The sequence below is a fragment of the Meleagris gallopavo genome, chromosome 5 (genome assembly GCF_905368555.1).
Source record: "Meleagris gallopavo chromosome 5, MGAL_WU_HG_1.1, whole genome shotgun sequence".
NCBI classification, from domain to species: domain Eukaryota; kingdom Metazoa; phylum Chordata; class Aves; order Galliformes; family Phasianidae; genus Meleagris; species Meleagris gallopavo.
Genome location: NC_139408.1, coordinates 39,614,370 through 39,636,093, shown reverse-complemented (window position 1 = coordinate 39,636,093; position 21,724 = coordinate 39,614,370). Strand labels below are relative to the sequence as shown.

The following is a 21,724-nucleotide window of genomic DNA, read 5'->3' as shown; positions in this document are numbered from 1 at the left end:
AACAAACAAACAAAAACACAAAAACCAACAGAATAAGCATACAAGTTTTCTCTTCCCTCCCATTCACTCCAGCCTTCTGCCTTGAAAGCTCAAAAGCTAGCAAGCAGAAAAAGATTTCTAGCACTACCTGCATCCCCCTTTGCATGTTGGCACTCTCAAATATTTGTGCCCTGTAAATATTTTTATGATATATACTTGTTCATGCTATTTACTGTGAACTTGAAAAAAGATAGCTTTCAGCCTAAAGTATAAAGCATATCACATATATATTGATGTAATTTGGCCTATTTGCTATCTGGACTCAGGGTATTCCAAGCCAGACAGTGATCTCAGCAATACTGGCATAGACCTCAAATTAACTCACTGAAATCAAAATAATTTTACTGCTACAAACAAAATCTAGTCCATGAAATACAAAGACCAAATTCTTCATCTACTTGTTCCCACCCACCCACTAACACTGGCTCCTCTTTGCAAACTGTTTTCCACATGAGCAGCCTCAGAAATGAATCACCTTGCAAACTCCCTAGGAATAAGGAATTAAATGTGCTACAACATGGCTTCATGCTATCCAGTAAAGCACTATCTGAACACCATTCCATCTCATTAACACCACTACACTTTCCTCACCACATATTAGACTTACAAGAATAACATAAAAGCACATACATTTCACTTGATTGAGTATTGCAAAGATGAGAAACCCAACTGGGGCAAAACAGCAGAGTAGACTACCACAAGCCAGAGCTTCCAGGCAGGAAATCAGACCTTACATGAGATTCAAATTTTCATAATCTGTAGTACCAGTCATGACCATGAGACTAAGAGGCAACAATTAAAGAGTAACCACCTGTGCCTTCACCTTGTGACTGGAGTATCTTGTATCAACAGCAGAACAGCTGCAAACAGATTAACAGGCTTCTGCAACAGTTTGTTTCTCTGCAGAAATTCAAATATCTGCTGTGTTGAGGTGCACAAATATCTCATGTTGATGAAACCTGGTATAAAATTCATCAAGAGTACCGGGTGCTACAATGGAATATAGAAGTATAATGGTTACGAAGCTCAAGATGACTTCTGCATAGAAAATCCAATATTACCTTAGCCATCAACTTCCAAATTCACTACTATAACAACTTCTATACACAAGCTGATGTAAGAAGAGAATGTTAAAAGAATAAAGTTGATGGTTGAAGCCTATTCTGATTTTTTCCTGGAATTTTTACATGTACTGTTTTCCCAAAGGAAATATGGGCATATATTGGATATTACAAGGAACAAACTGCATTTAAAATCCATCAAATCCTTGTTACATTTGACAGCTTAAATTACTTGATTTACTAACTCACATTTAGTGGAAATATAGGCTTAGAGGTCATCAGTAAATGGACTGTGGGGTGACAGAACCAAACCAGATACTCTTATTTTTTTGTACCACATTTTTGTTACTGCTGTCAACTTACATCTCTGCCCTCTCAGAGATCATGCTCTGAATGTGCCATTACTTAAGGAACAGTTTCCAAGACCAGTACTTTCACGCACCAAAATGCTCAGTATCACTCACTCAGCTGCTTATAACACAGAAAGAGATCATTAGAACCATGGTGATCAAAAAGTATCATTAAAAAATACTGTCATCAGTGAAAGATGAGATCAAAACAGAGCTGCATTATGGGAACATTCTTCTGACATGTCTATGAAAATGGCATAGCTGCATAGTGTCAGGAACAGAATTAAGAAACTACTTAAATTTCTCCAAGGCTGATACTGAAGCTGTCATCACTGCCACCTGTAGAAAGTCTCCCTCCTGTCCTGCTGAAGTTTGTAGTATGGCTGGGTCATAGCTGACAGCAGACAGGTGCACACAGATACCAGTGACTGATTGCAGTTCTCATCCTAAATGCTCCTTCTGCCAAGCTGTTGAAGCAATCGTAATTAAATCACTCACCAGAGACCTAGCTGCAATTTGGGGATCACAAAAGGATAAAGTTGGCTAGCTTTCACATTTGAAAAAAAAAAAAAAAAAAAAAAAGAAACAGTTTTCTGTCAGGGCACCTTGAAGAGGTGTTGAAAAGTGCAGAAGCAGTGATTTCTAAAAGCATCTGTCACTCTAACTCCCTCTTTCTCACCCAGCACAGGAACACCCAAATTCCTCCCTGAGTTTAACTGTACCCATCCTAAATGGCTCTCAAATGGCACCTGGGGCAAGCAAGCTCTTGAGCTGCAATCCGATTTCATCCTCACAGCTATTACTCAAGGGAGGGGAAATGTCTTTCAGTAAAAAGACAAGCAACGGCATTCTTAATCTACCCAAATGTTAAAGCAATTACGTAGCAGGTTATTACCAAGCAACAGAAATGTCCAGGGCGCTCTAGTAAAAAGTAGAAAGAGATCACTGCTCTAAAGATGCTACAAGTCTTGGAGTTGCAGTGCAAATGAAAATAAACAGCAGTATGAATTGTAAAATCAGGGTTCACAACCCAAACCACAATAGTACAATTTGCATCATGTAATGAAGTCTGCACTTGCATTTCCCTCCTCTTTGAAGGAGGGGAGGGTAAGTTCATTCAGAGACAGAAGACCCCAAAGGCTTAAGGTAGGGACTCAAATGAGCCATCAGCCAGAAAGTGCAAGTTATAGTAGAGGGCACCTAAAAGAGCACAGAGTAAGTGAGGGCAAATCATGAGGAGGCAAGCAAAAATTAGACAGGGTGCCTTGACCTGCTGTGAAGAAGTATGATTCACTCAAGATAAATCAGAGGTGACTCTTGCTTAATATAGGGTGCCTGTCTCTGAAGTATCAAAGGCAAATCCCTGTGTGCTGATATTTAAACAGCTGACTGGTTTAGCTGTGCATGACTAATGAAGTCTATACAGATTTATTTTCTACACACTAGCAACCTCTTGCTCTCTGACTCAATAAGTGATAAGCTAGGCACATTAGAAATCATTGCATGGGAATCAAACAAACAATGAAAAGGGTTTCTGTAAGTAAATTAAGCTGAGTATGCTGGCAGCATACAATGCTATGAAGCATTGTCAAAGTCTGGACAAAAATTGTCCAAGATGGCAGCAAAGCCAAAATATTGATGAGAGGAAGACTATCTCCCAAACAGGGATCTGAATTCCTCTGCAGAAATAGCTGTAATTGCTCAGTGGAACAAACAACATAAGAGTAGAGCACGAATGGTTTGCATGGATGTCAGAATAAAGTTATCACTATAAAGAAACAGTTAATAATTTAGCTACTCTCCCTATTATAAGCAGTGTCCTCTAATGACTATTCTGCCATACTATTTAAGCAGAAATGAGGAAAGCTGGTTCTGCCACTACTTTTTGGCAAGGTAGTCTACATTCTCCAGAAACATCAATCTATTCGCATATTCATTCACTTATGTGGAGTAGAGGAAGGACGTGAGAAGGATGGATGTTACTCTGGCATCTTTGCTCCACATCCAAAAAAACACATGCATGGCAGTAAGGAAGAATGAAGCTGGCCTCATTTGTTCTAAAATGTTTTGTGCTTTACTCTGATGTATTCTCTGACATATTACTTCTAGATTTTATCCTTTTTTTTTTTTTTTTAAATATATATTCTTCCTTTTGAAGTCCAGTAAAAAAAAAAAAAAAAAAAAAAAAAAAAAAAAAGATCTTTGATACTCACTCAGGGACATGATTTAGTGGTGGGTTGTTAGAGTTAGGTTGTGGTTGGACTTGATGATCTTTAAGGTCTTTTCCAACTGAGCAATTCAATGATTCTATGATTCTCAGCCTCACTGACTGCAATTAGAGAACTGAAATTCATACAAGTTCTTCCTATGATAGTGCTAAACATAGGAAGAACAAAGTCATCATGACTTTCTTTCCTCCTCCAAACGTGACTCACCAAAATACAAGAGGGGTATATAGGCTACACATCACACAGAAAGGAATCTTAGGAGAAAAATGTAACTAATTTTGCAAAAAGAACAGACTTCTTGCACTTCTTAACCAAACAATCCAATCAGAAGGATAGAAAATGGCTCTGTTTATTAACAGCTATGCAGAGTGGAAGCACATGAAGATATACATGCAAAAAGACAAACATCGGCTGCCTTCACTTTTTACCAAATAAACTGAAGCCTTGTTTTTAAATCAAGTAGATATTACAACCCAGACTTAACAAATAAACAAATAGTGCACCACCCACCCTGAAGACCAAATCAATAGTCAGCAGATGAACTTAAGTGTTTCAACAAAAAGAAGCTGTTTGAAGAAGTGCTTTATACTCTCCTTGCACTCGTCATTGCTGCAGGCTATTGGTCTTTTTCAGACAAGCAGCCTCCATTAATACATACTTGTGTTAGTCTGGTAAGCTTGACCCTTGAGTGTTACCCTCTGCAGGAGGCACCAAGTAACAAGTATTTTTTTTAATAATCTAGTTGGACATGCATATGACCATTTCCAGTAGCTAGGTCGCTGAAGTGTTTTGTTTTTCTCCTTTTTAAATGTGTTATCTGTGTGCAAAAGGGAAATACCATGTATGATTGAACACATAAGAACAAGAAAAAGATAAGGAATCTCTAAAGCTGGACATCTCAGGTTATCTGGAGTCTGTAACAAATACTATTTCATCTGAGATCATGCTAAGGAACTTGCTACAATTAATTAAGTAGATAGGATGAAACTCCCTCACCTGAATGCATTTCATTAATACAATGGGCTAACTTCCAATTCTGTTACCTCATCTGCTCAAAGTTACACATTGGCACAGAGTGCAACACTTTGGAACACTTCGGTTTGCTTGTTTTAGAGTACACAGAAGTAATCTACACTTGAACCACTTGCAATGAATCCAGTCTAAAGAACACGTAACTCAACTAACAAAAATACCTGCATGTATCATAAAAACTGTATCTAACAGATGAGAACAGAACGTAAAACTTCTTTCCCCACAATCCATAATATTTCATAACAAGCAGGCAACCAAAAACAGAACTCTTTCTTTAATGTCCTGATACAAAGCAAAGACTCTGAAAACAAAATACACAAAAAGGTTATACGCACGTTTTGATGATCCTGGTTGAAGTCCCATTGTGTTTCAGGAATCCACATGACTTACCTTTCCAGACCATTTTAAAACCCACAACCTCCTGTCAGCTCTTCTAAATCACCAGACAGACTAGATATTAGGAAGCCGACTACTACCTTGTTCAAGTCACCTCCTCTCCAATCGAACTACAACCTCTGATCTGCATGGTTTCTAACCATCAGCGCTAAAAAGCAACAAGGAATCTCCAATTACAGCCACAGGAACCTGGCATTTTGACATCTGAGAGCCTGCTTTAGTCATTAACAACAGCCTAACAAAAGGCACTAGAGCATTCTGGAGCTGTGAAGTCCAACACGTTAGAAACAAAACTGCAGTATCTCTCTTCAGAGATTTTCATGTCACATACTTAAATGCAGTCCAATACATTCCAAAGAAGCACTTATTTTACACCACTGTTTTACAAGGTGTTATGCTTAGCAAGACTAAACTGAACTCTCTGAACAAGAGAGGTGTGGGAATGGAGACCTGGATGTCCAACAGGGTTTCCAGATCCCCTCACATACCTCTTATTCCTCTCTCCCCAACCCCCCCAAAAAATTAAAACAAAAATGCAGAAAATCCTGTTGCTCTGATATTAAATGTTTCTTTTAGACCAAACTGAGTCATTCCAGATTCCAAATCAATCCAAAAACAGATCTGACAGTGGAGCCTCTAGATCTGTGTATGTAGTACCCTTCTTATACAGCCAGTACTGCAGCACAGAGCAGCCTTTTCAATACTTGTTTGAGACAACTATACTCGGAGAAAGGGGAGAGCAATTCAGATAACATTTCAATTGACAAAAGACTTAAAGAAATGTAGGCTTTCTGACCTTCAGCAGGAACAGACTGTGAACATTTGTTAAACAGTTTGTCATTTTTGTCATCAATTCAACCATATCTCAAACTCCCAGGAGGAGGGATACAGGTATGACACTGCAATAATATCACACATCTTACTGTTATTTCTTATAAATTCTCTCATAAATACACATAATCAAAAGCAGCAGTTTATGAAATGCAGGTAGTCAGACCTTTCCAGTCTTAAAGTTTCTGCACACAATAAGCGAAATTATTGATTATTACAATTATGCTTATTACAGCACCGATAGCGTGTGCTTCTTTGTTCTATGCTTAGGAGTAGGGAACAAAATGGGAACTAGCTATCTGCTTAACAGAAGTGAAGAAAAAACTTCCTGCTTCTAGGAGCAAACGTCCTATCAGAATGAACAAACATTTGAGGGCTTCAAGTTTTTGTTTAACTGTTTCAGCAAGTTTATCTTAGTAGTCATTGGCCAATAACAAAATATCCAATGTTTTGGGAAGAATACAAGGAAGCAAAACACTGTTTCTAGCAACCAATTCCTAAACATTCATCTTTGCATACAGAAAATCTAGAACAGTGCTAAGCAGTTTTATGTCATTTCTCTGCCAGAAAAGCTTGAATGAAAACATCAAAGCATAACTCAGTGTACAAGATATAGATATTTTGTACCTATGTTAATAGTATACACAGTATCCACAAGTCATTCTTTGTTTCTCTAAACTAAGAAATCCATTAACATCAACTACCAGCATTGATCTGGTTGTCAAAGGCAAAAACAACCACCTCCAAAATACACACATTTCAAGTATATACTTCCACATTTTCATTTTAGCAATGAAAAAATAACTTGCTGCATGCTTCAAGAAAACTTTCGAGGAAACAAAATTTGGATTTACCATTGGAAAGGCTTTATTTCCATCGTAAGTAAAACTAATTGTGTATTCTCTGTGCTTTAATCTATCAGGACTCGCTGCTCTCTGTAATCCAATGGAAAAAAAAAAAAAGACTTACGGTCATTACACTGGCTCCCAGAATATGAAGTCATGGAGCAATCACAGGTGAAGCCTTCCCACTGCTGATTACAGATACCCTGATTTGCACAGGAATCTTCCTGGCATGTAGTGCTTGGTCCTGAAGAAGGGATGACAAGAACAGAGTGAAACAAAGTTGAGAGAATAAGTTTAGTTAGGCCCACAACAATTTCAATTTATCACTACCACCAGCATTCTCATGCAGTACATAAAAAGTACTAATGAAACAGTTCTCCATTCTTAGACACATAACAAACTTGAGTAAAAGAGCACACAGACAATCGTACACTGCACAACAAAACAGCAAACTGTAACACACAAGAAGGAAGAAAAGTGAACAGCAACATATTCCCTGTTAGGCAGTCCTAACTTCTATATTCTGTGCTCACACAAAGCAATATATAATGAAATATGATAATGTGCAAGGGTAACTGAACAATGCCTTATCCTATCCAAAGAATTATTCTGTAGGTTCCTCAGGAAATGTCATGTTATAAAACAAAACAAAACCAACTAACCAAACATCTCCATGAGACTTCTCTTTCTATACTGGACACCCTTCCATAGTCTTTGGGAGATACAGTCATCACTAACAGAATAGTCTTCCATTGTCTCTGATTTGGAGCTAACCTTTGCTATCTTAGCTCAGATAAAATTGCAAAGGCATAACCAAGATAACAGCAAAAAAAAGTGATCTTCATATCAGAGTGACTGAATGACAATTTGTCATCCACAAGTAGATAGCCAGCTCTTGAAGCTGCATTATTCCACTACACGTTATACTGCTAAAAAAAAAAAAAAAAAAAAAAAAAAAAAAAAAAAAAAGAGACAAATTTCTAAGTAGAAAAGTGCAGATAACAAGAGCAAGCAACAAAACCCCTGAGAAAAAGAGATTCACCTATTGAAAAGACACAGCAGCAGACACAGTAACAGCTGAAGAAAGTTGTGCAGAATTATTCAACACTTTTCCCCTCCACACACCTATTCTTCCCACCCAAGTCATCTGCAGCTGTATGAATCCCAGTACTCTCATTGGCACAGACTGAGGGGAACAGATCACCTCTAGGTTTACAACAGTGCTGACAGACTCTGGGGCCCAGGCTGGCAGATACATGTATGTACTCACTTCTCCCTTGCCTTTATACTTATAAAATTCACAGATAAAGCCAGACACACAGATACGCATCAGGTTGGGGTCTGACGCTTACTCTAAACTTATTCAGATCCAAGAAAAGAAAGGATGAAATTTAAGAATCTGAAATACAATATTAGTTGTCATTTTGTTTAAGATGAGTTTTCTGAGGATAAGAGCTCATTAAAGAAGAGCAGAACAGCATTTTCAACGACAATTTTTCTTCTCTTTTCCTGCACTTATCTGAAAATACTTTAATCAGTAATTGCAGTTGATAATGGGCATCATCAGACTGGAGATATCTCCTGTCCAGGTGCCACAAGAGGAATACTAGAAATCAAGGAATAAGCTTACATAAAGCCTTAGTTACTGTGGCTGGAGGTGCTGTCAGGCCAGAAAGCCAAAGCATTTGAATTATGCCCACAAACAGTTTCTGTATCGCATTTTACAGAAATCAACTGTGAAGATGAAGCTATTTTTAAAAGAGCAAGAGAAAAAATACCATCCATAAGCACCATTTGATGAGGAATTTTGGAAGGCTAACAATAAAAGAAAGCTTGAAGTCAGATCTGTTGTTGTGACGGCACAGCATAGATCCTGGGTATTATGCTTCGCCTCACTTCTCAGTACTACAGGCTATTTGCATGGTAAAAGCATCTTTGTCTCAGAGAGTTCAGCTATTCCTGCTGCTTACAGTCCTGGCTTGGTGTCATAATCCCCCATCTGTAGCAACATAATTTTGTTCAGAGCAACTAACAGGGATGTCACAGGGAATTAGGACTTTGGATTAAGGAGCAAAAGTGACAGAAGCACAGGAAGGCTTATAAAATGAAGACTGTTACCACGCACATGCCCTTTAGTGCTAATTAACAAGGAAAGGAAGACAAACGGTAGCAATAGAATTGGTTCTAAAACACCAATGCCATCAGAGTTCAAGCCCATTTTTATTATCTTTCCTTTGGTAACACTTTCAGCATTCTAGAATTATTTATAAAGCAAAGTTTCAGATTGAGCTTTTGCATAATGCTGGATATATCCAATAAGTCACACTACAAAGTTAATTAACTAATCCATACTGACTTATATTTTCTCCTTGAATTTGCAACATTCTGACAAAACCTGCTAATTCCCCTGACTGCATTTTATTCAGAAGTATTGTTTTTATTATCTGTTTGTTGCTGGTCTTGACATAGTCTCTTAATCCACTTTCTTATGGGCACATGGAATGAGCGGGTAGTGCACAGAGAATAAGAAGAGAAAACTCTCTAGTACACAAAAGCAACCCTACTAGCAGAAGTGCGACTTGTTCTGTCTCCTCCTCTCCAGTATAAACCTACCAGCAGAGGCAGGGCACTGACAACATGTAATGGCAAAGCAGAATTCTACAGACATGTCATTTAATCATTACTTCTCCATCTTCAATTCCTACTGAAACAGCTCAGGATCTGATAATTTGCAGATTTTCTTGGGAAAGTGTTCGAAATCCTACTTTTCTTCCAAGTTACATAGCTAGATTTATGGCTTGCGAGTTTTTGCTACAAAGCATTTTAAGAAAATCACCTTAGAAGAGTACAGTAGCCAAATTTCCATATTCTGTTGCGAAAAATTACTTTGCCTCTCTAGCTCTTTCTGGCACTTTCAGCTGTACAGTTGGTTTCTCTTGCCAAAACTAAAAATATTGAGTTCTACTGCTGTGCACCACTAGAGCTGTCATGTTTCATCCAACAGGTGGGCACTCCTGCCTTGCAATAGGAGTCATTCCTGCTGTGTCATTTATAAGCTCTTTGCAGTGAAAGTAACTTGAGGAATAAAAAGATACTTTATTGCATGTATCATTCTTTCAAGTTACATAAGGAATTCAATTTCTTTATAAAACACCTGCAGGATTATAACACAAATGCCTCATACTTTGATCATGACTAGCAATAGGCTTTAAGCTAAAGCAAACCATTCTAGGACACACACATAACACCTTCCTTCCTACATTAAAAATTCATTCCCACTAGAAAGAATCATTTGTGTTCATGTTATTTCTTCAGTAAGAAGATCTGCAACAGGCAAGGTTCAATAGTACTATGAGTCCATTTTCACTTTCTGACTCTCTAAATTGTCTATAGCTCTCACATCTCTTTTATCATCAAAGAGGTTAGAGGTTAGGAAGAGATATGAAAGTGACGTGCACAACATCTTTACTGTCTTTGCAGAAGATGTTTCTTTGTCTTATGGTTCATAACATGCAAATGCCATAAAGGCCTGAAATATCTATCACTAACAGCAAGACATTATGATTGCAAAGCAATACCATGTTAAATCTATAATCTTCTCTTAACAGCACCCTTCTCTCCCCTCTTTTGTAACCAGTGATATTATGAATTTAATACATGGACTCGGTACAGCTTTTAAAGAGGAATCATGCCTTGGAAATCAGAAGCATTAAGTAGTATATAATTTTGTTCTACAACTTGTTCTTAGAGCAGTTCAAGGAGGAAACCAAGTAAAACCCAGTAAGTTTTCCAATTTCATAATATATACAAAGAAATTTTTTTTTCCCGGAGTAAAGAGTAAGCGAAATTGAGACTAAGTCCAATGGGACAATCACTTCATTGGATGAACTGTACATCATATGCTGTATCTATCAAATACCAACATGTTGAATTAAGGTCCAGTGCAAGATTTAGAAAGTCAGAACTTGTATCCTGAATCATGATTAATAAAACACAGGAATATATCTAAGTGATTTTAACGTAGCAGACTAGAACCAGAGAAAATTAAAAATTACAGGGATTTCCAAAGATGGCAGATTCATCTCTTTGAGATCTTTCAGTTCCTGATTTTGCTAAGAACTCAATATTTCTTTCATCACCTAAATAAGTTTAGGCATCTGGCAGGTTCCATATTTACATAATACACTGTCAGAAATAACCTAAAAGCCAGCATTGTAGAATTCTTGGAAAACACAGCCACTCATACAGTGCCTTGAGCAAATCTGATTCTCCATTTATTTGACGTCATGTCCTCCTTTTCCACGAATATAACTGGTCTAAAAATTTCAGTGAGCACTTAGATGGGATAACAAATACGTAGGTGTCCTAATGAAAGCACATTTACCCCATGATGACAGACGAAGGGAATCAGCAGAATTAATGGCCATGAACAAAGGGTGGATTTACAAGTTGAAACTTGGTACCTGCCTATCTTGCATTCTCCTGTTGTCACCCTTTCACTCTTCTGCTCTAAGCAACTTAGAAGGTATTGAAAAGGTATTGAAAAAGTGCTCACAGTTGCATGGCCATGGTTTTATGATTTTTGTTATTGGTATTTCATACCATAACATCATGTAAAGCACTGGGAGTTAAAGAGTTAATGTCCCACTGCCATGAACCACTGATTTTCCACCTGGGTCTCAGAAGAGAAGAATTACATACCCCATTCAGAGGGGAAAGATAAAGCTGGCAAGTCACCAGTCACTCTCTTGCTGCCTGGCAGTGTGTGGGTGTGCTCCCCAGCCATTTTGCCTTCAATTCAGTTAGGCCTTCAGTTTTGGACACTATCATTTTATTTGATTTATTAGTCTCAGTTCCAATTATGTTGTATTATATAGTGTTATCTTGCATTCCAATATCATATTTAGCAAATTAAGTTTCCTCCTCAGATTGTTGCCACTGTTCTGTTTTTAGGCTCAGATCCCATCTCCCTATCCTTCCCCCTTTCCCTTTTCGGGCTGGTGGGCCTGCTGCTCCCCTGTCACAGGCACAGACAGATCTAGATAATTCCATGACACTGGTGAAGGATGGAAAAAAAAACAAACACACAACAAAAAGTCAACTGCATAAAAGGGAGTATGCCTGGATCAGATATGACAAGGGACATTGAAGTAAACAACATTCAACCACAGAAAATAAAAGCCAAAAGGAAAGACTGAAAGCGCTGTATGTGAACAAGAAAAGTACAGTCAATTGGAAACACAGTTTTCGCCACTGCAAGTTAAAGCAGTGCAGAAGTTGTACTATCAGTGCTGATGGTCTGGTGGGTTTTGTGTTCTGAATTAGCCAAGATTATTTAGCAAAGGTTGGTTTCCTGAAAAGGCAATAATCCACATTATGTACTCAAAAGAAATATTTCCCCATAGGTGTAAATATGATCAGGTCTCCTAATCTGAAATGAAGATATTCTTATATAATTAAGGACTGTACACCAAAATGAAATCAAGCAAGAATGAATCTCAACAGCTGTTGTAACAAGCCTTTAGGTTCTGAGGACTCCTAGAAAACAAAAACAAAAAGCAAATCTGTTTGGCTCCCAGATCTCTTCTTCATGTTGCATCCACATCACTGGAAGTCAAAAATTGAACAGAAGCTCCCACGCATGTGTTCTGAAGTCTGATAGACACACAAGGAAAAGGTTACAATAACCGTTGTCAGAGACACCCAGTAGTCACAGAATGGCCCGGGTTGGAAGGGACCTCAAGGATTATGAATCTCCAACCTCCCTGCTACAGGCAGGGCCACAAACCTCTCCATTTATTACTAGATCAGGTTGCCCAGCGTCCTATCAAATTGGCCTTGAACACCCCCAGGGACAGGGTATCCAAAACCTCTCTGGGCAGCCCGTTCCAGCACCTTACTGCTCTCATAGTAAAGAACTAGTCACTGATGTTTAACTCAATTCTCACATTCCCTGCCACATTTTGAATGAATGGCACAGAATATCTCAGTTCTAGAGCTAATTTCTCCCCAGCATTCTTCCAGAATGATGTTTCTACTTATATTAGTCCCAGCCCATGCACCTTTTATATTCTTTCAAACCTCATCCTTTTCCACTTACATTTATATAAACTTCAGAAATCTCTTATAAGCAGCACCTAACACTCTTCAAATTCCCCATTTCTGTAATACAGAGTACTTCAACCTTTTACAGCTGGGAATAAGGCAAAGATGCCAGAAAAAAAAGTGGCCACAGTCAGAGGCTCCGCATGCACAGAGCACAAACTTCTGCCTTCCTTTAGGCTACCAAGCTATCCAGATTTGATGTTTCACATGCACCCAAAAACTAAAATGATCTCAGACTATCAATATTTTTACCTGTTGGGTGCCACTGCCTATTAACAGCTGCACACGGATGAACCAATTGCTCATTAAAATTTCCTTTGTTTCCCCCAATTTCCTTTTTTTTTTTTTTTTTTTTTTCCTGTTCTATGGAGTCATAGAGAACTAAACTATGTAAAAAAATAAACAGGCAACATTCTGAAGCAAAGATAATTGCTATCTATCAACTCCTGGAATATAGAACAGGAAAATTTTAAATGGAAAATTGCATCGAATGCATTAGATCAGAACAGCAACATTGCCACATCTTCAAAATAAGCATGCTGAATAGAAAAGGAAGTTAAAAAAGTAAAAGTTTTGTCATGATGAAAAAAACTATGTATTTTCTCTCACAACAAAACCTTAGAATAAACCTGTGGCTTAGCTGCAAAATTTCATAATGATTAAGCCTGATACCATAACAGATGCCATCTGCAGCTTCAGGCCTGTTGAACAGAGGGAGTGCATAAAGCCCATCTTCCCCTTATACCTAAATCAATTTATTCATTTTCTATTGAAAAGAAGGAACATTTTAAGCTTCCACAACATTCAGGAACAAATTAATTAGCTATAGTGTAGTCCCTAGATAAGCTGGAAAGTCTATTTTCATTGTCAAGTTTAAAGGGCTAGAATGTCAACACCCTAGAAAATATATCTCTGGTAGCTATAGGATCAAAACACTATAAATTTCTAACAAGCAGATTTCCTCCCTTACTTCTAAGGATCTAGGGCATTTGGATGTAATAGTACTGTTAATCCTTCCTTCATTATGTATCTCCTGAGAGTTAGCCTTCAAACTGGTTTTCTGTCAGCACCTCATCTTTTCTGTGATTAAAGTAGTATGTTCTCAACTGCTGTCTGGCCTCTCTGAGAGATTCTGCTGTTTTCCTCCCAGTTTTCCCCCCTTTTCTACTGAAGTTATTCTCTGTCCCTTTAATTTCACTAGCATTGCCTTGGTATTTTAACACTATCCACATAGACTTTAGCATTTTGGCAGCCTCTAACATCACTGATTTCTCCCTTTTAACTTGGCAGATAATAAAAATATATCAGTAAAAATTTCATGCATAGATGAACATCATGAAAGAGCCTTAGTTTCCAATTTTTTATAAAGAAAACATCTAGTAGAAAGTTGTAAGAAAGACCTAGAAGAAGCGTTAAAAAGGGCACGTATAAAAGTACTTGCTAATCAGACATGATCACTTCAGCCAGTACTCATGTTTGATCAGTTACGGCTTGTAAAATGACATTAACTAATAAGGGAATATGTAGTTAGTAGATTTTGTAACTTAAGTTCCATACAGATATCTCCATGGGATTTGCTGTTATCTGGGGATTTTCCATTTGTTTGTTTCAGTTAGTTTTTATTCTTCCACATTCTAAGTTACAAAACTAAAGTTTCATGGTCTATTCTCACTCCTAAGAACCAATAGTAAAGTTGTCTCTTCTATTTCGTGCAACTCTGATATCTTCTGTACCTGTATATAGAACTGCTTTTTGCCTGAATAACCATCAACCATTTCAGGAAATCAAACTGTGCTCTTACACATGTTCACAAAGATTGATACAGTCAAACCTCTCAGGTCAACAAAAAACATCCTCATGTCCTTCTTCAACTCATATGTCACCTTCAGAGGTACTAATTGCCTTTCTCCTCCAGTCTCAGAGGCATGACTGTATCCAGTAAAAAGGCACCAAATGTTACATAAAAGCATCTTTCAGTCCAAACCAGTAATGGGGAAGAAGAACCTTCTCTACCTTGCAGGTCAGCTTTGGTCAACTCAACTTTGTTAGCAAAAACAAAAACAAACAAACAGAAAAAGCAAAAACAATAAACAACAGGTTAGTATAAAGATAGATAAACCAGGTTGCCATCACTTTAAATAAATAAATAAAAGTAATTAGTATAACGCCATCACAACCAATGCGCATAATCAATACATGCAGGAAGGACAACATAAGCAACAAGGACACCAAGGGACATAGCTACCTTTACTCATCACCACTTTAACAAAAGCAAAAAACAAGCAACAAATAAAACCACATGAGAGGGAGGAAATGCATTTAATTCACACACAGGGACACACAGTTTACACAGTAGCAAAAAGAAAATACCACATTTTTAACACCAATTCTTCTGCATCTACTTATACTTCGAGATGTTGCTTCATTTGAGAAATACCTGGAATCCATTTATGTATAAAAATCTACTTGACTTTCAGAAGACTAGTCAGGAATATTTTTGTTTTGTTTCTACATCCAAACTCAAGAACTGAATATAAATTTGCTGTCTGTCATAAGAGCACAGATTGTCTTGGCTCTTTGGACAAAGTGGATTCGCTGCCAGCAAACCGTAGGGGATTGATAATTCTGGAAGAAGATAACCTTTGTTTAGCCCCAGAACTGAACTTAACAGCATATGAAAAGTGACAGTAAAAAAATAAAAATAAAAATCCAACAACAAAAAAGCTTTCCTCTCACAAGCTGTTTTACGCTCACAAATTTCAACATGCTTTTAAAAAAAGCCTGCATCATCAGGTAAACAGACAGCTCCTTGGGCTTTAAATCCATTCAATCTTTGGCAATCTCTTCAGAGCAATCAACAGATATAACAGCAGTGCAAGCTCATTTCTTCCTATAGGCAAACATGATCTTGTTATCAATGGTAAAATCATAGCAAAAGAGAACAATGAAGCTAACAAGACTTACTGGAGATCAAATATAAGCTTGCTGTAAATTGCAGAGTATAAAAAAAGCAAAGTAGAACAAAATAATACCACTGATAGTCTTCTATTGGGCACAGATTTTTTTTAATTTTTATTTTTCTGCAAATGGAGAGTCCATTTTATGAGAAAGTCATGTAGATTTTTGGTTTCTACTACCGTGATTCTAAGTTTTCTTTTTCAGCATGGAAAAAGTATGAGGACAAAGATGAGAGTATGGGCAGCAAATCCTAAACCCCTGCCAATGAAGGTTACACATTTTTATCATACATCACAATGAGAACAACAAAAAACCCCAATACTGATCTCTTATGGTTCAAAAGATGGATATTTAAGAAGTATATAAGAACAGGGTGATACAAAGGGGTGAGTATAAAGTTCTAATATTAATTACTGATACTGAAGAGAGATTGGTAGCTCTCACTTTTATTTTCTCGTTTTACATTAAAAACCTTAATAAACTTCAACTGGCATGCACAGATGCAAATTTTGTGCTTCATATGAAGTTTAACAACTTTGAACTGGGAAGAATTTCTCCCATTTCTCTATACATCTTTCTAGACACATATTCTAAGAGAGTAATTTGTGTGTAACAAACAAGCACATTTCCCACCTGCCCACTTCCTCATCTTCGTAGCTGAGCAAGAACAAAACTTATGTTTGTTCCCTAATTCCAGTAACAAAGTAACAATGGAATACAAATACATAAAGAATAGGAGAACTGTCAAACTATCATGGAGTAAACAAATGTTCCTCTCCTCAATGGAGGAACTCCGATTCTACAAAGAAAAGTGAAGTATCATCAGATTGAAAGTTTCACTACTGAGTAGACGACGAGTAAAATCCTTTTTGACATTATCTTGCTGTGAGATTTTAAGCATGAGATTAGATTTCCTTTTTTTCCACACACTGCTTGTTACGCAAAATGTGTTTCTGATTATCCAGCCTGTGTCATTCATGCTTCTCACACACCAGTGAATTCAAAAGGTTAACTATAATATTTTAAGGAAAATAGCACAAGATTTTTATTTTACTGTAGGATTTGGAAGATAATTAAATAAGGACAAAAGTCCCAAAACATCTGGAGCAAAATCACCATCTGGTTAAGGAATAATAAATCTTCTTTGTGAGAAGCTGTTTTCAGTGGAACAGGTGAGGAAAGGAAGAAGCCGCATTTCTAAAACACAAAGGAGACTGCTTTGTAAAAAAAAAAAAAAAAATGTTCTTTAATCACTGTCATTAAGTGTGTTTGGCTCTATTTTGTGGGGAGAAAGAGGGACATGATATAATTTAGAATTTCAGATAGCTCTAGAGCCTGTGGTAAGCAGCACAGTGATATACAAATAAAGGAAAGGAAAACATAGCAGAACAAAAGGAAAATGAGCATAGAGAAAAGGAAAACCACCCCAACTGCAAGAGGTACCCACTAACAGAGTAACATTCACTCTTTTGTGGAGTTTCAGACATCTACTTAACTTCTATCAGGAACAGTGATGAAAAAACACTAAGTCTCTTAGTATTGACATTTGTGGATGGAATAAATTCAAATTCAACCATTCACTTACTACTAAGAGCAGGAAATGAGACACTCAGCAAATGAACATGATTTTAGAAATCTAGATTCAAGGAAGAGATGACCTCAAGTTTGAACTGATTTACTTTCTGGGAAGGCAATAAGATCATCTGGAATAACTTCATCTGCCAACTCTAGCCTACACTCCACAGTGCAGAAATCTTTTATCTCAAGCTCTCCAGCACCACCCATAGTGCATGTCTGACACAAATGGAAATTGTTAGAACAAGCACATGGTGAGATGAAGATATAAAGAATGCTACAATTCAAAAATCAAATGAAACAGTCATCTGGTAACATTTTTGTTATTATTACTTTAGCAAATCCTAAACGCGTTGGCAAAAAGTCTTCCTTTCCAGCACTTCCCCTGGTACTGAACATGGACAATTCAGGAAAAAAAGCAAGGGTGTTAAATTGCAAGAGTAAGTTATAGCAGAATGAAGGCCATTATTCACCTTCTTATCTACTTTTTAAGTTTATAGCTGCCTCCAACTTGAACCTTGTTCAAGTGCTTCATAAGAGAAGGGAAACACTCCTGACATTTATGAGAATGAAACAATCTCCACCTCCAGGCAACTATTCTGCAGGTACTAGATAGGTATGCAGACAGAATACGTGCCACCTTACATGACCATGTGCTGACATTAAGTAGCCTTGGATAATAGGAGACTAAAGAACTGTATTGTGTACAAGAAGGAGGAAATCCAATAGCTCTTACAACTGTGTCGAGTCATCTGGGAAAGCATCAACATTACGTTCTGGAGGCGCACACAGAACAACAGATTCATCTAATGAGAAGTCCTCGAAGGAGAAAGACTACTGGCTATACAGCCAACCAATTAAGCTAGTTTTAAATAGAAGAATTACCAGAAATCACTAATGTTAAAGAGGAGCTTTTAGTGCACTGAAGGTAATCGGAAAAGACATTTTCAAAAACCCCAAATGGATTTTTTTTTCCTTGAACCTCGGAAATAACACCACAGCAAAGATACATTTCTTCTTTTAGCAATGTAGCTCACCTACAAATGGGCAAAGCCACAAGTTCTGTTATACTAAGCTCACTTCCACAAGGAACAGTGTGGTTAACACTTAAAAGCAGCAGAAAGGCAGAGAAAAGAACAGCACAAAGCAGTGAAGAATTTACCAATACCGTGAAATTGGAGTTGACATTGAAAGGGCTCTTTTAACAGGACATAAAATTCTCACAAACTAGAGTATTACTGTGGGAGTGTGGCAACAGGGCCAAAGTGCAGGAGTTTCCAGCCAACCGGAAGGCACATAAACAATTAAGAGATTGGCTTTAATTGCAATGCCAATTTGGTTTTTCTTGGCCTCTGAAAGATGGCTCTAAGATGGCATTTTGAGTCCTAGGAATTCCTATTGACAAGTGTCAATATATCAATATGATGTAACCTGAAATCTTGACATGGTTCATTTAGTAAAGTCCTGTCTGTGAAGACCAGTTAGAAAAACATCTTGAACATGTAAACTATAAATCTCTCCTGATAAAATCTATTTTCCTCTAGTGATTACTAACCGACAGGTGTTCAGTGGAGCTAGACACAATCATGACTTCCATTTAGCCCAACCAGCAGAACCCTGAACTTTTTTATGCCAAGTATCCCATATACTATGGGAATTGATAATAAGCATGTGATTGCTGATGATGTCAATATTCTTTTTAAAAAATGGGAACTAAACAAGAACAGTAAATTATTCAAATAAGTTTCAAGAAACAACTGCTCTTTACAAGCTTCAAGAAGTCACAGCACATTTGTTTTCATTTAAAAAAAAAAATTTCCAGGTGGTAGGACAATGTTGGGGAATAGCCTCAAAAGCTTTTATTGAAAACCCACTTCTTCAACAAGGAAATTCTGTTATGGTATGATCTTCACCCTTCAATTACTAACACTCCTTTCTATTTTCCCTGTCTCTACTTGGTCCTCAAAATCCTTATTTATGCAAGTGTCAAAAAAAAAATAAAAAATAAAAAAAGGGCTTTCTCAAGCACTAGTGAATTACAGGCTTGAGTTTTCTTTCATAGTATTAAAACATTAATAAATAGCTCTAAGAATAGCACAAGAGTAGTCCAACTCAGTACTACCCCTTCCATTACTGGAAAGGTACCACTTCATAAGGTACTAATAATCAAGAGAAAAGTTGCTGATGAGGAGACTTATAGTCTCCCCATGGAAACACAAATGTGTGGAAACACAAATGGATTGCAGCAAAGGATTTCTTGAAGAAAGCAAACTAACGAAATAGACAATGAAGTAGACAAATAGATGCACAGTAGCCAGCAAAGAAGAGTACATGAGAGGGGAACAACTCTGAAATCAGTCATACCTTCACATCCACGTTCAATCTGCCCACTGCGGTGCAGAGCGTCATTTATTAGATCAGGAAGACGCCCATTCAAGTCCACAGATGCTAGACAGCCCTGAAATCCATCACGTGAGGCCACTAGCTTTGGGAGGTTGCTGTACATGCCTTGAGCTAGACCAGCAATGTAGAGATCACCTGCAGAAGAAAAGGGTAAACACACAAGAAGAAAGTTACGTAACTTGGCTTTCTCCCACTCCCAAAATTAGTGAGCCAAACATCTGCTTAGGAAAGGTTAAAAGAAAAGTAGGATATTGTAAGGGTCCAGAAGTCATTTCTGGCTATTTAATATGCATACGTGCTGTCTGACCGGTGTCCTTGATCTACATCCAACTATAACCAAATCTTAACCTAACCTAAAGCAACATTTACTACTCACTCTTGAAGCCCTCACACAACTCTGTATTTTATGTCATTTTTATGTAAGACTGAAGTAATTATGAATGCATTTCCCTTGTATAGCCCTAACTTCAACCAGATGAATTGCGTATAACCTGCTCACTGTCTTTGCTCGTGTGCTTTCCCATCAACACTAGCAATCCATATACTCAACCCTGGGTTTCCAACAGTTTTAAACAAATTTTGCACACATCCCACCCTCCCCACCAATCATCAGTGCATCCTGTTTGATTGTCTATCACCTGTCAGTGCAAGATATATGCTGTGCACAGTGGTACTTTGCTAGAATTTCCACTGTTCCTAACAAACAGAAACTTAATTGCACTTAATCTAGGGAATAACCTCATATTGACCATCAATTTCCAAGGAAAAAGAAACATCAAAAATCATCCACGATGAACTATTTATTCTGGTATGGAAACTGCCAAACAGAGAAAGAGAAAAATGAACTTGAAAGCCAAAAATCTGAAAATTCCAGATTTTCTGTTCTGAAACCCATAACGTTTTCAAGCTTACAGGTTAAGCCCTGCTGAAATAAAGAGAGGGGTGGGGAAATGTCATTCTTGTAGAATTTACCTTTAAGATCCAGATTTTTGGCTCCATTGATAACCTGAGTGACCATCTTTGTGTCCACCTTTAGACTGTGTGTGTTACTGTTATCTCTGGTGATGACAACATTGTGCCACTGGTTGTCATTAAGAGGACGGTCACTGTTGCCTTTAATAACATTGGGTCCATTCCCAAGGTCAAACACATAGTGTATATAGCTGTAAACATAACAAGAACCAGTTAAAATTAAACAACTCCAGCATTGATAAGATGATAACATACACAAGTCACGAAATAAAGTGTCTCTGGATTGGAAAGATCTAGTTAGCCAAAATTGAAGCCCCTGATTCAGAAAGGTGAGTTCTTTCTTTTCCACCATGTGTAAGGGTTCACATTTTGAGAGATTTCATTTGAAGTAATCAGATTGTAATAATAAAGTATTCGTCTTTTTTTTTTTTTTTTTTAAACCAAATTTCTTTCAGACCCACTAAAACTTCTGACTGTGCTTGTAATTATTTTTAAAAATTGGTAAGACCAATTGATGTAGTGGAGAGCAATGCTAGACATACTTATTTAGGGCACATATTCCCCAGATTCTGAGTTTTGAGTAACCCTCTTAAAAAGTTAATTGGGAAACTCACTTAAAATATTGCACTAAAATTCACATGAGATCCTATGCTTATTCAAGCAGCTGGAAAACAATTATCAAGTCTTTTTGGAAAAATATAAACTAACAAAGTTTGAAGTCGTGAGACTGTTACCCTGAATTGTTTATACAGTTCAAACACTGAAATCCACCTGAGGATAAATATTCTTTTCTGAAAATCAAGACAATAAAATTCAAACCTCAACAGAGCTCATGACTTTTTTTAATTGATTTACTATTAGTCAATGTCCCACTTACAGAAACTCATGAAAAGTTAAAAAATAAAATGGACTGAACCTTAGTTATATTA

At 37.3% G+C, this 21,724-nt stretch overlaps 1 protein-coding gene across 17 annotated transcripts in view; it reads right to left on the bottom strand.

The window, feature by feature from the left end:
* The window catches only part of NRXN3 (neurexin 3), a 947,214-nt gene that overhangs the window by 502,464 nt on the left and 423,026 nt on the right, over positions 1 to 21,724 (bottom strand). For all 17 annotated transcript variants that reach the window (XM_085225422.1, XM_085225425.1, XM_085225424.1 and 14 more), the window contains 3 exons: positions 20,796 to 20,986; positions 19,785 to 19,958; positions 6,907 to 7,026 (listed from right to left, as the gene is read on the bottom strand). In XM_085225422.1, coding sequence (XP_085081548.1) covers positions 6,907 to 7,026; positions 19,785 to 19,958; positions 20,796 to 20,986 — 485 coding nt within the window. The remainder of the gene's footprint in view (positions 1 to 6,906; positions 7,027 to 19,784; positions 19,959 to 20,795; positions 20,987 to 21,724) is intronic.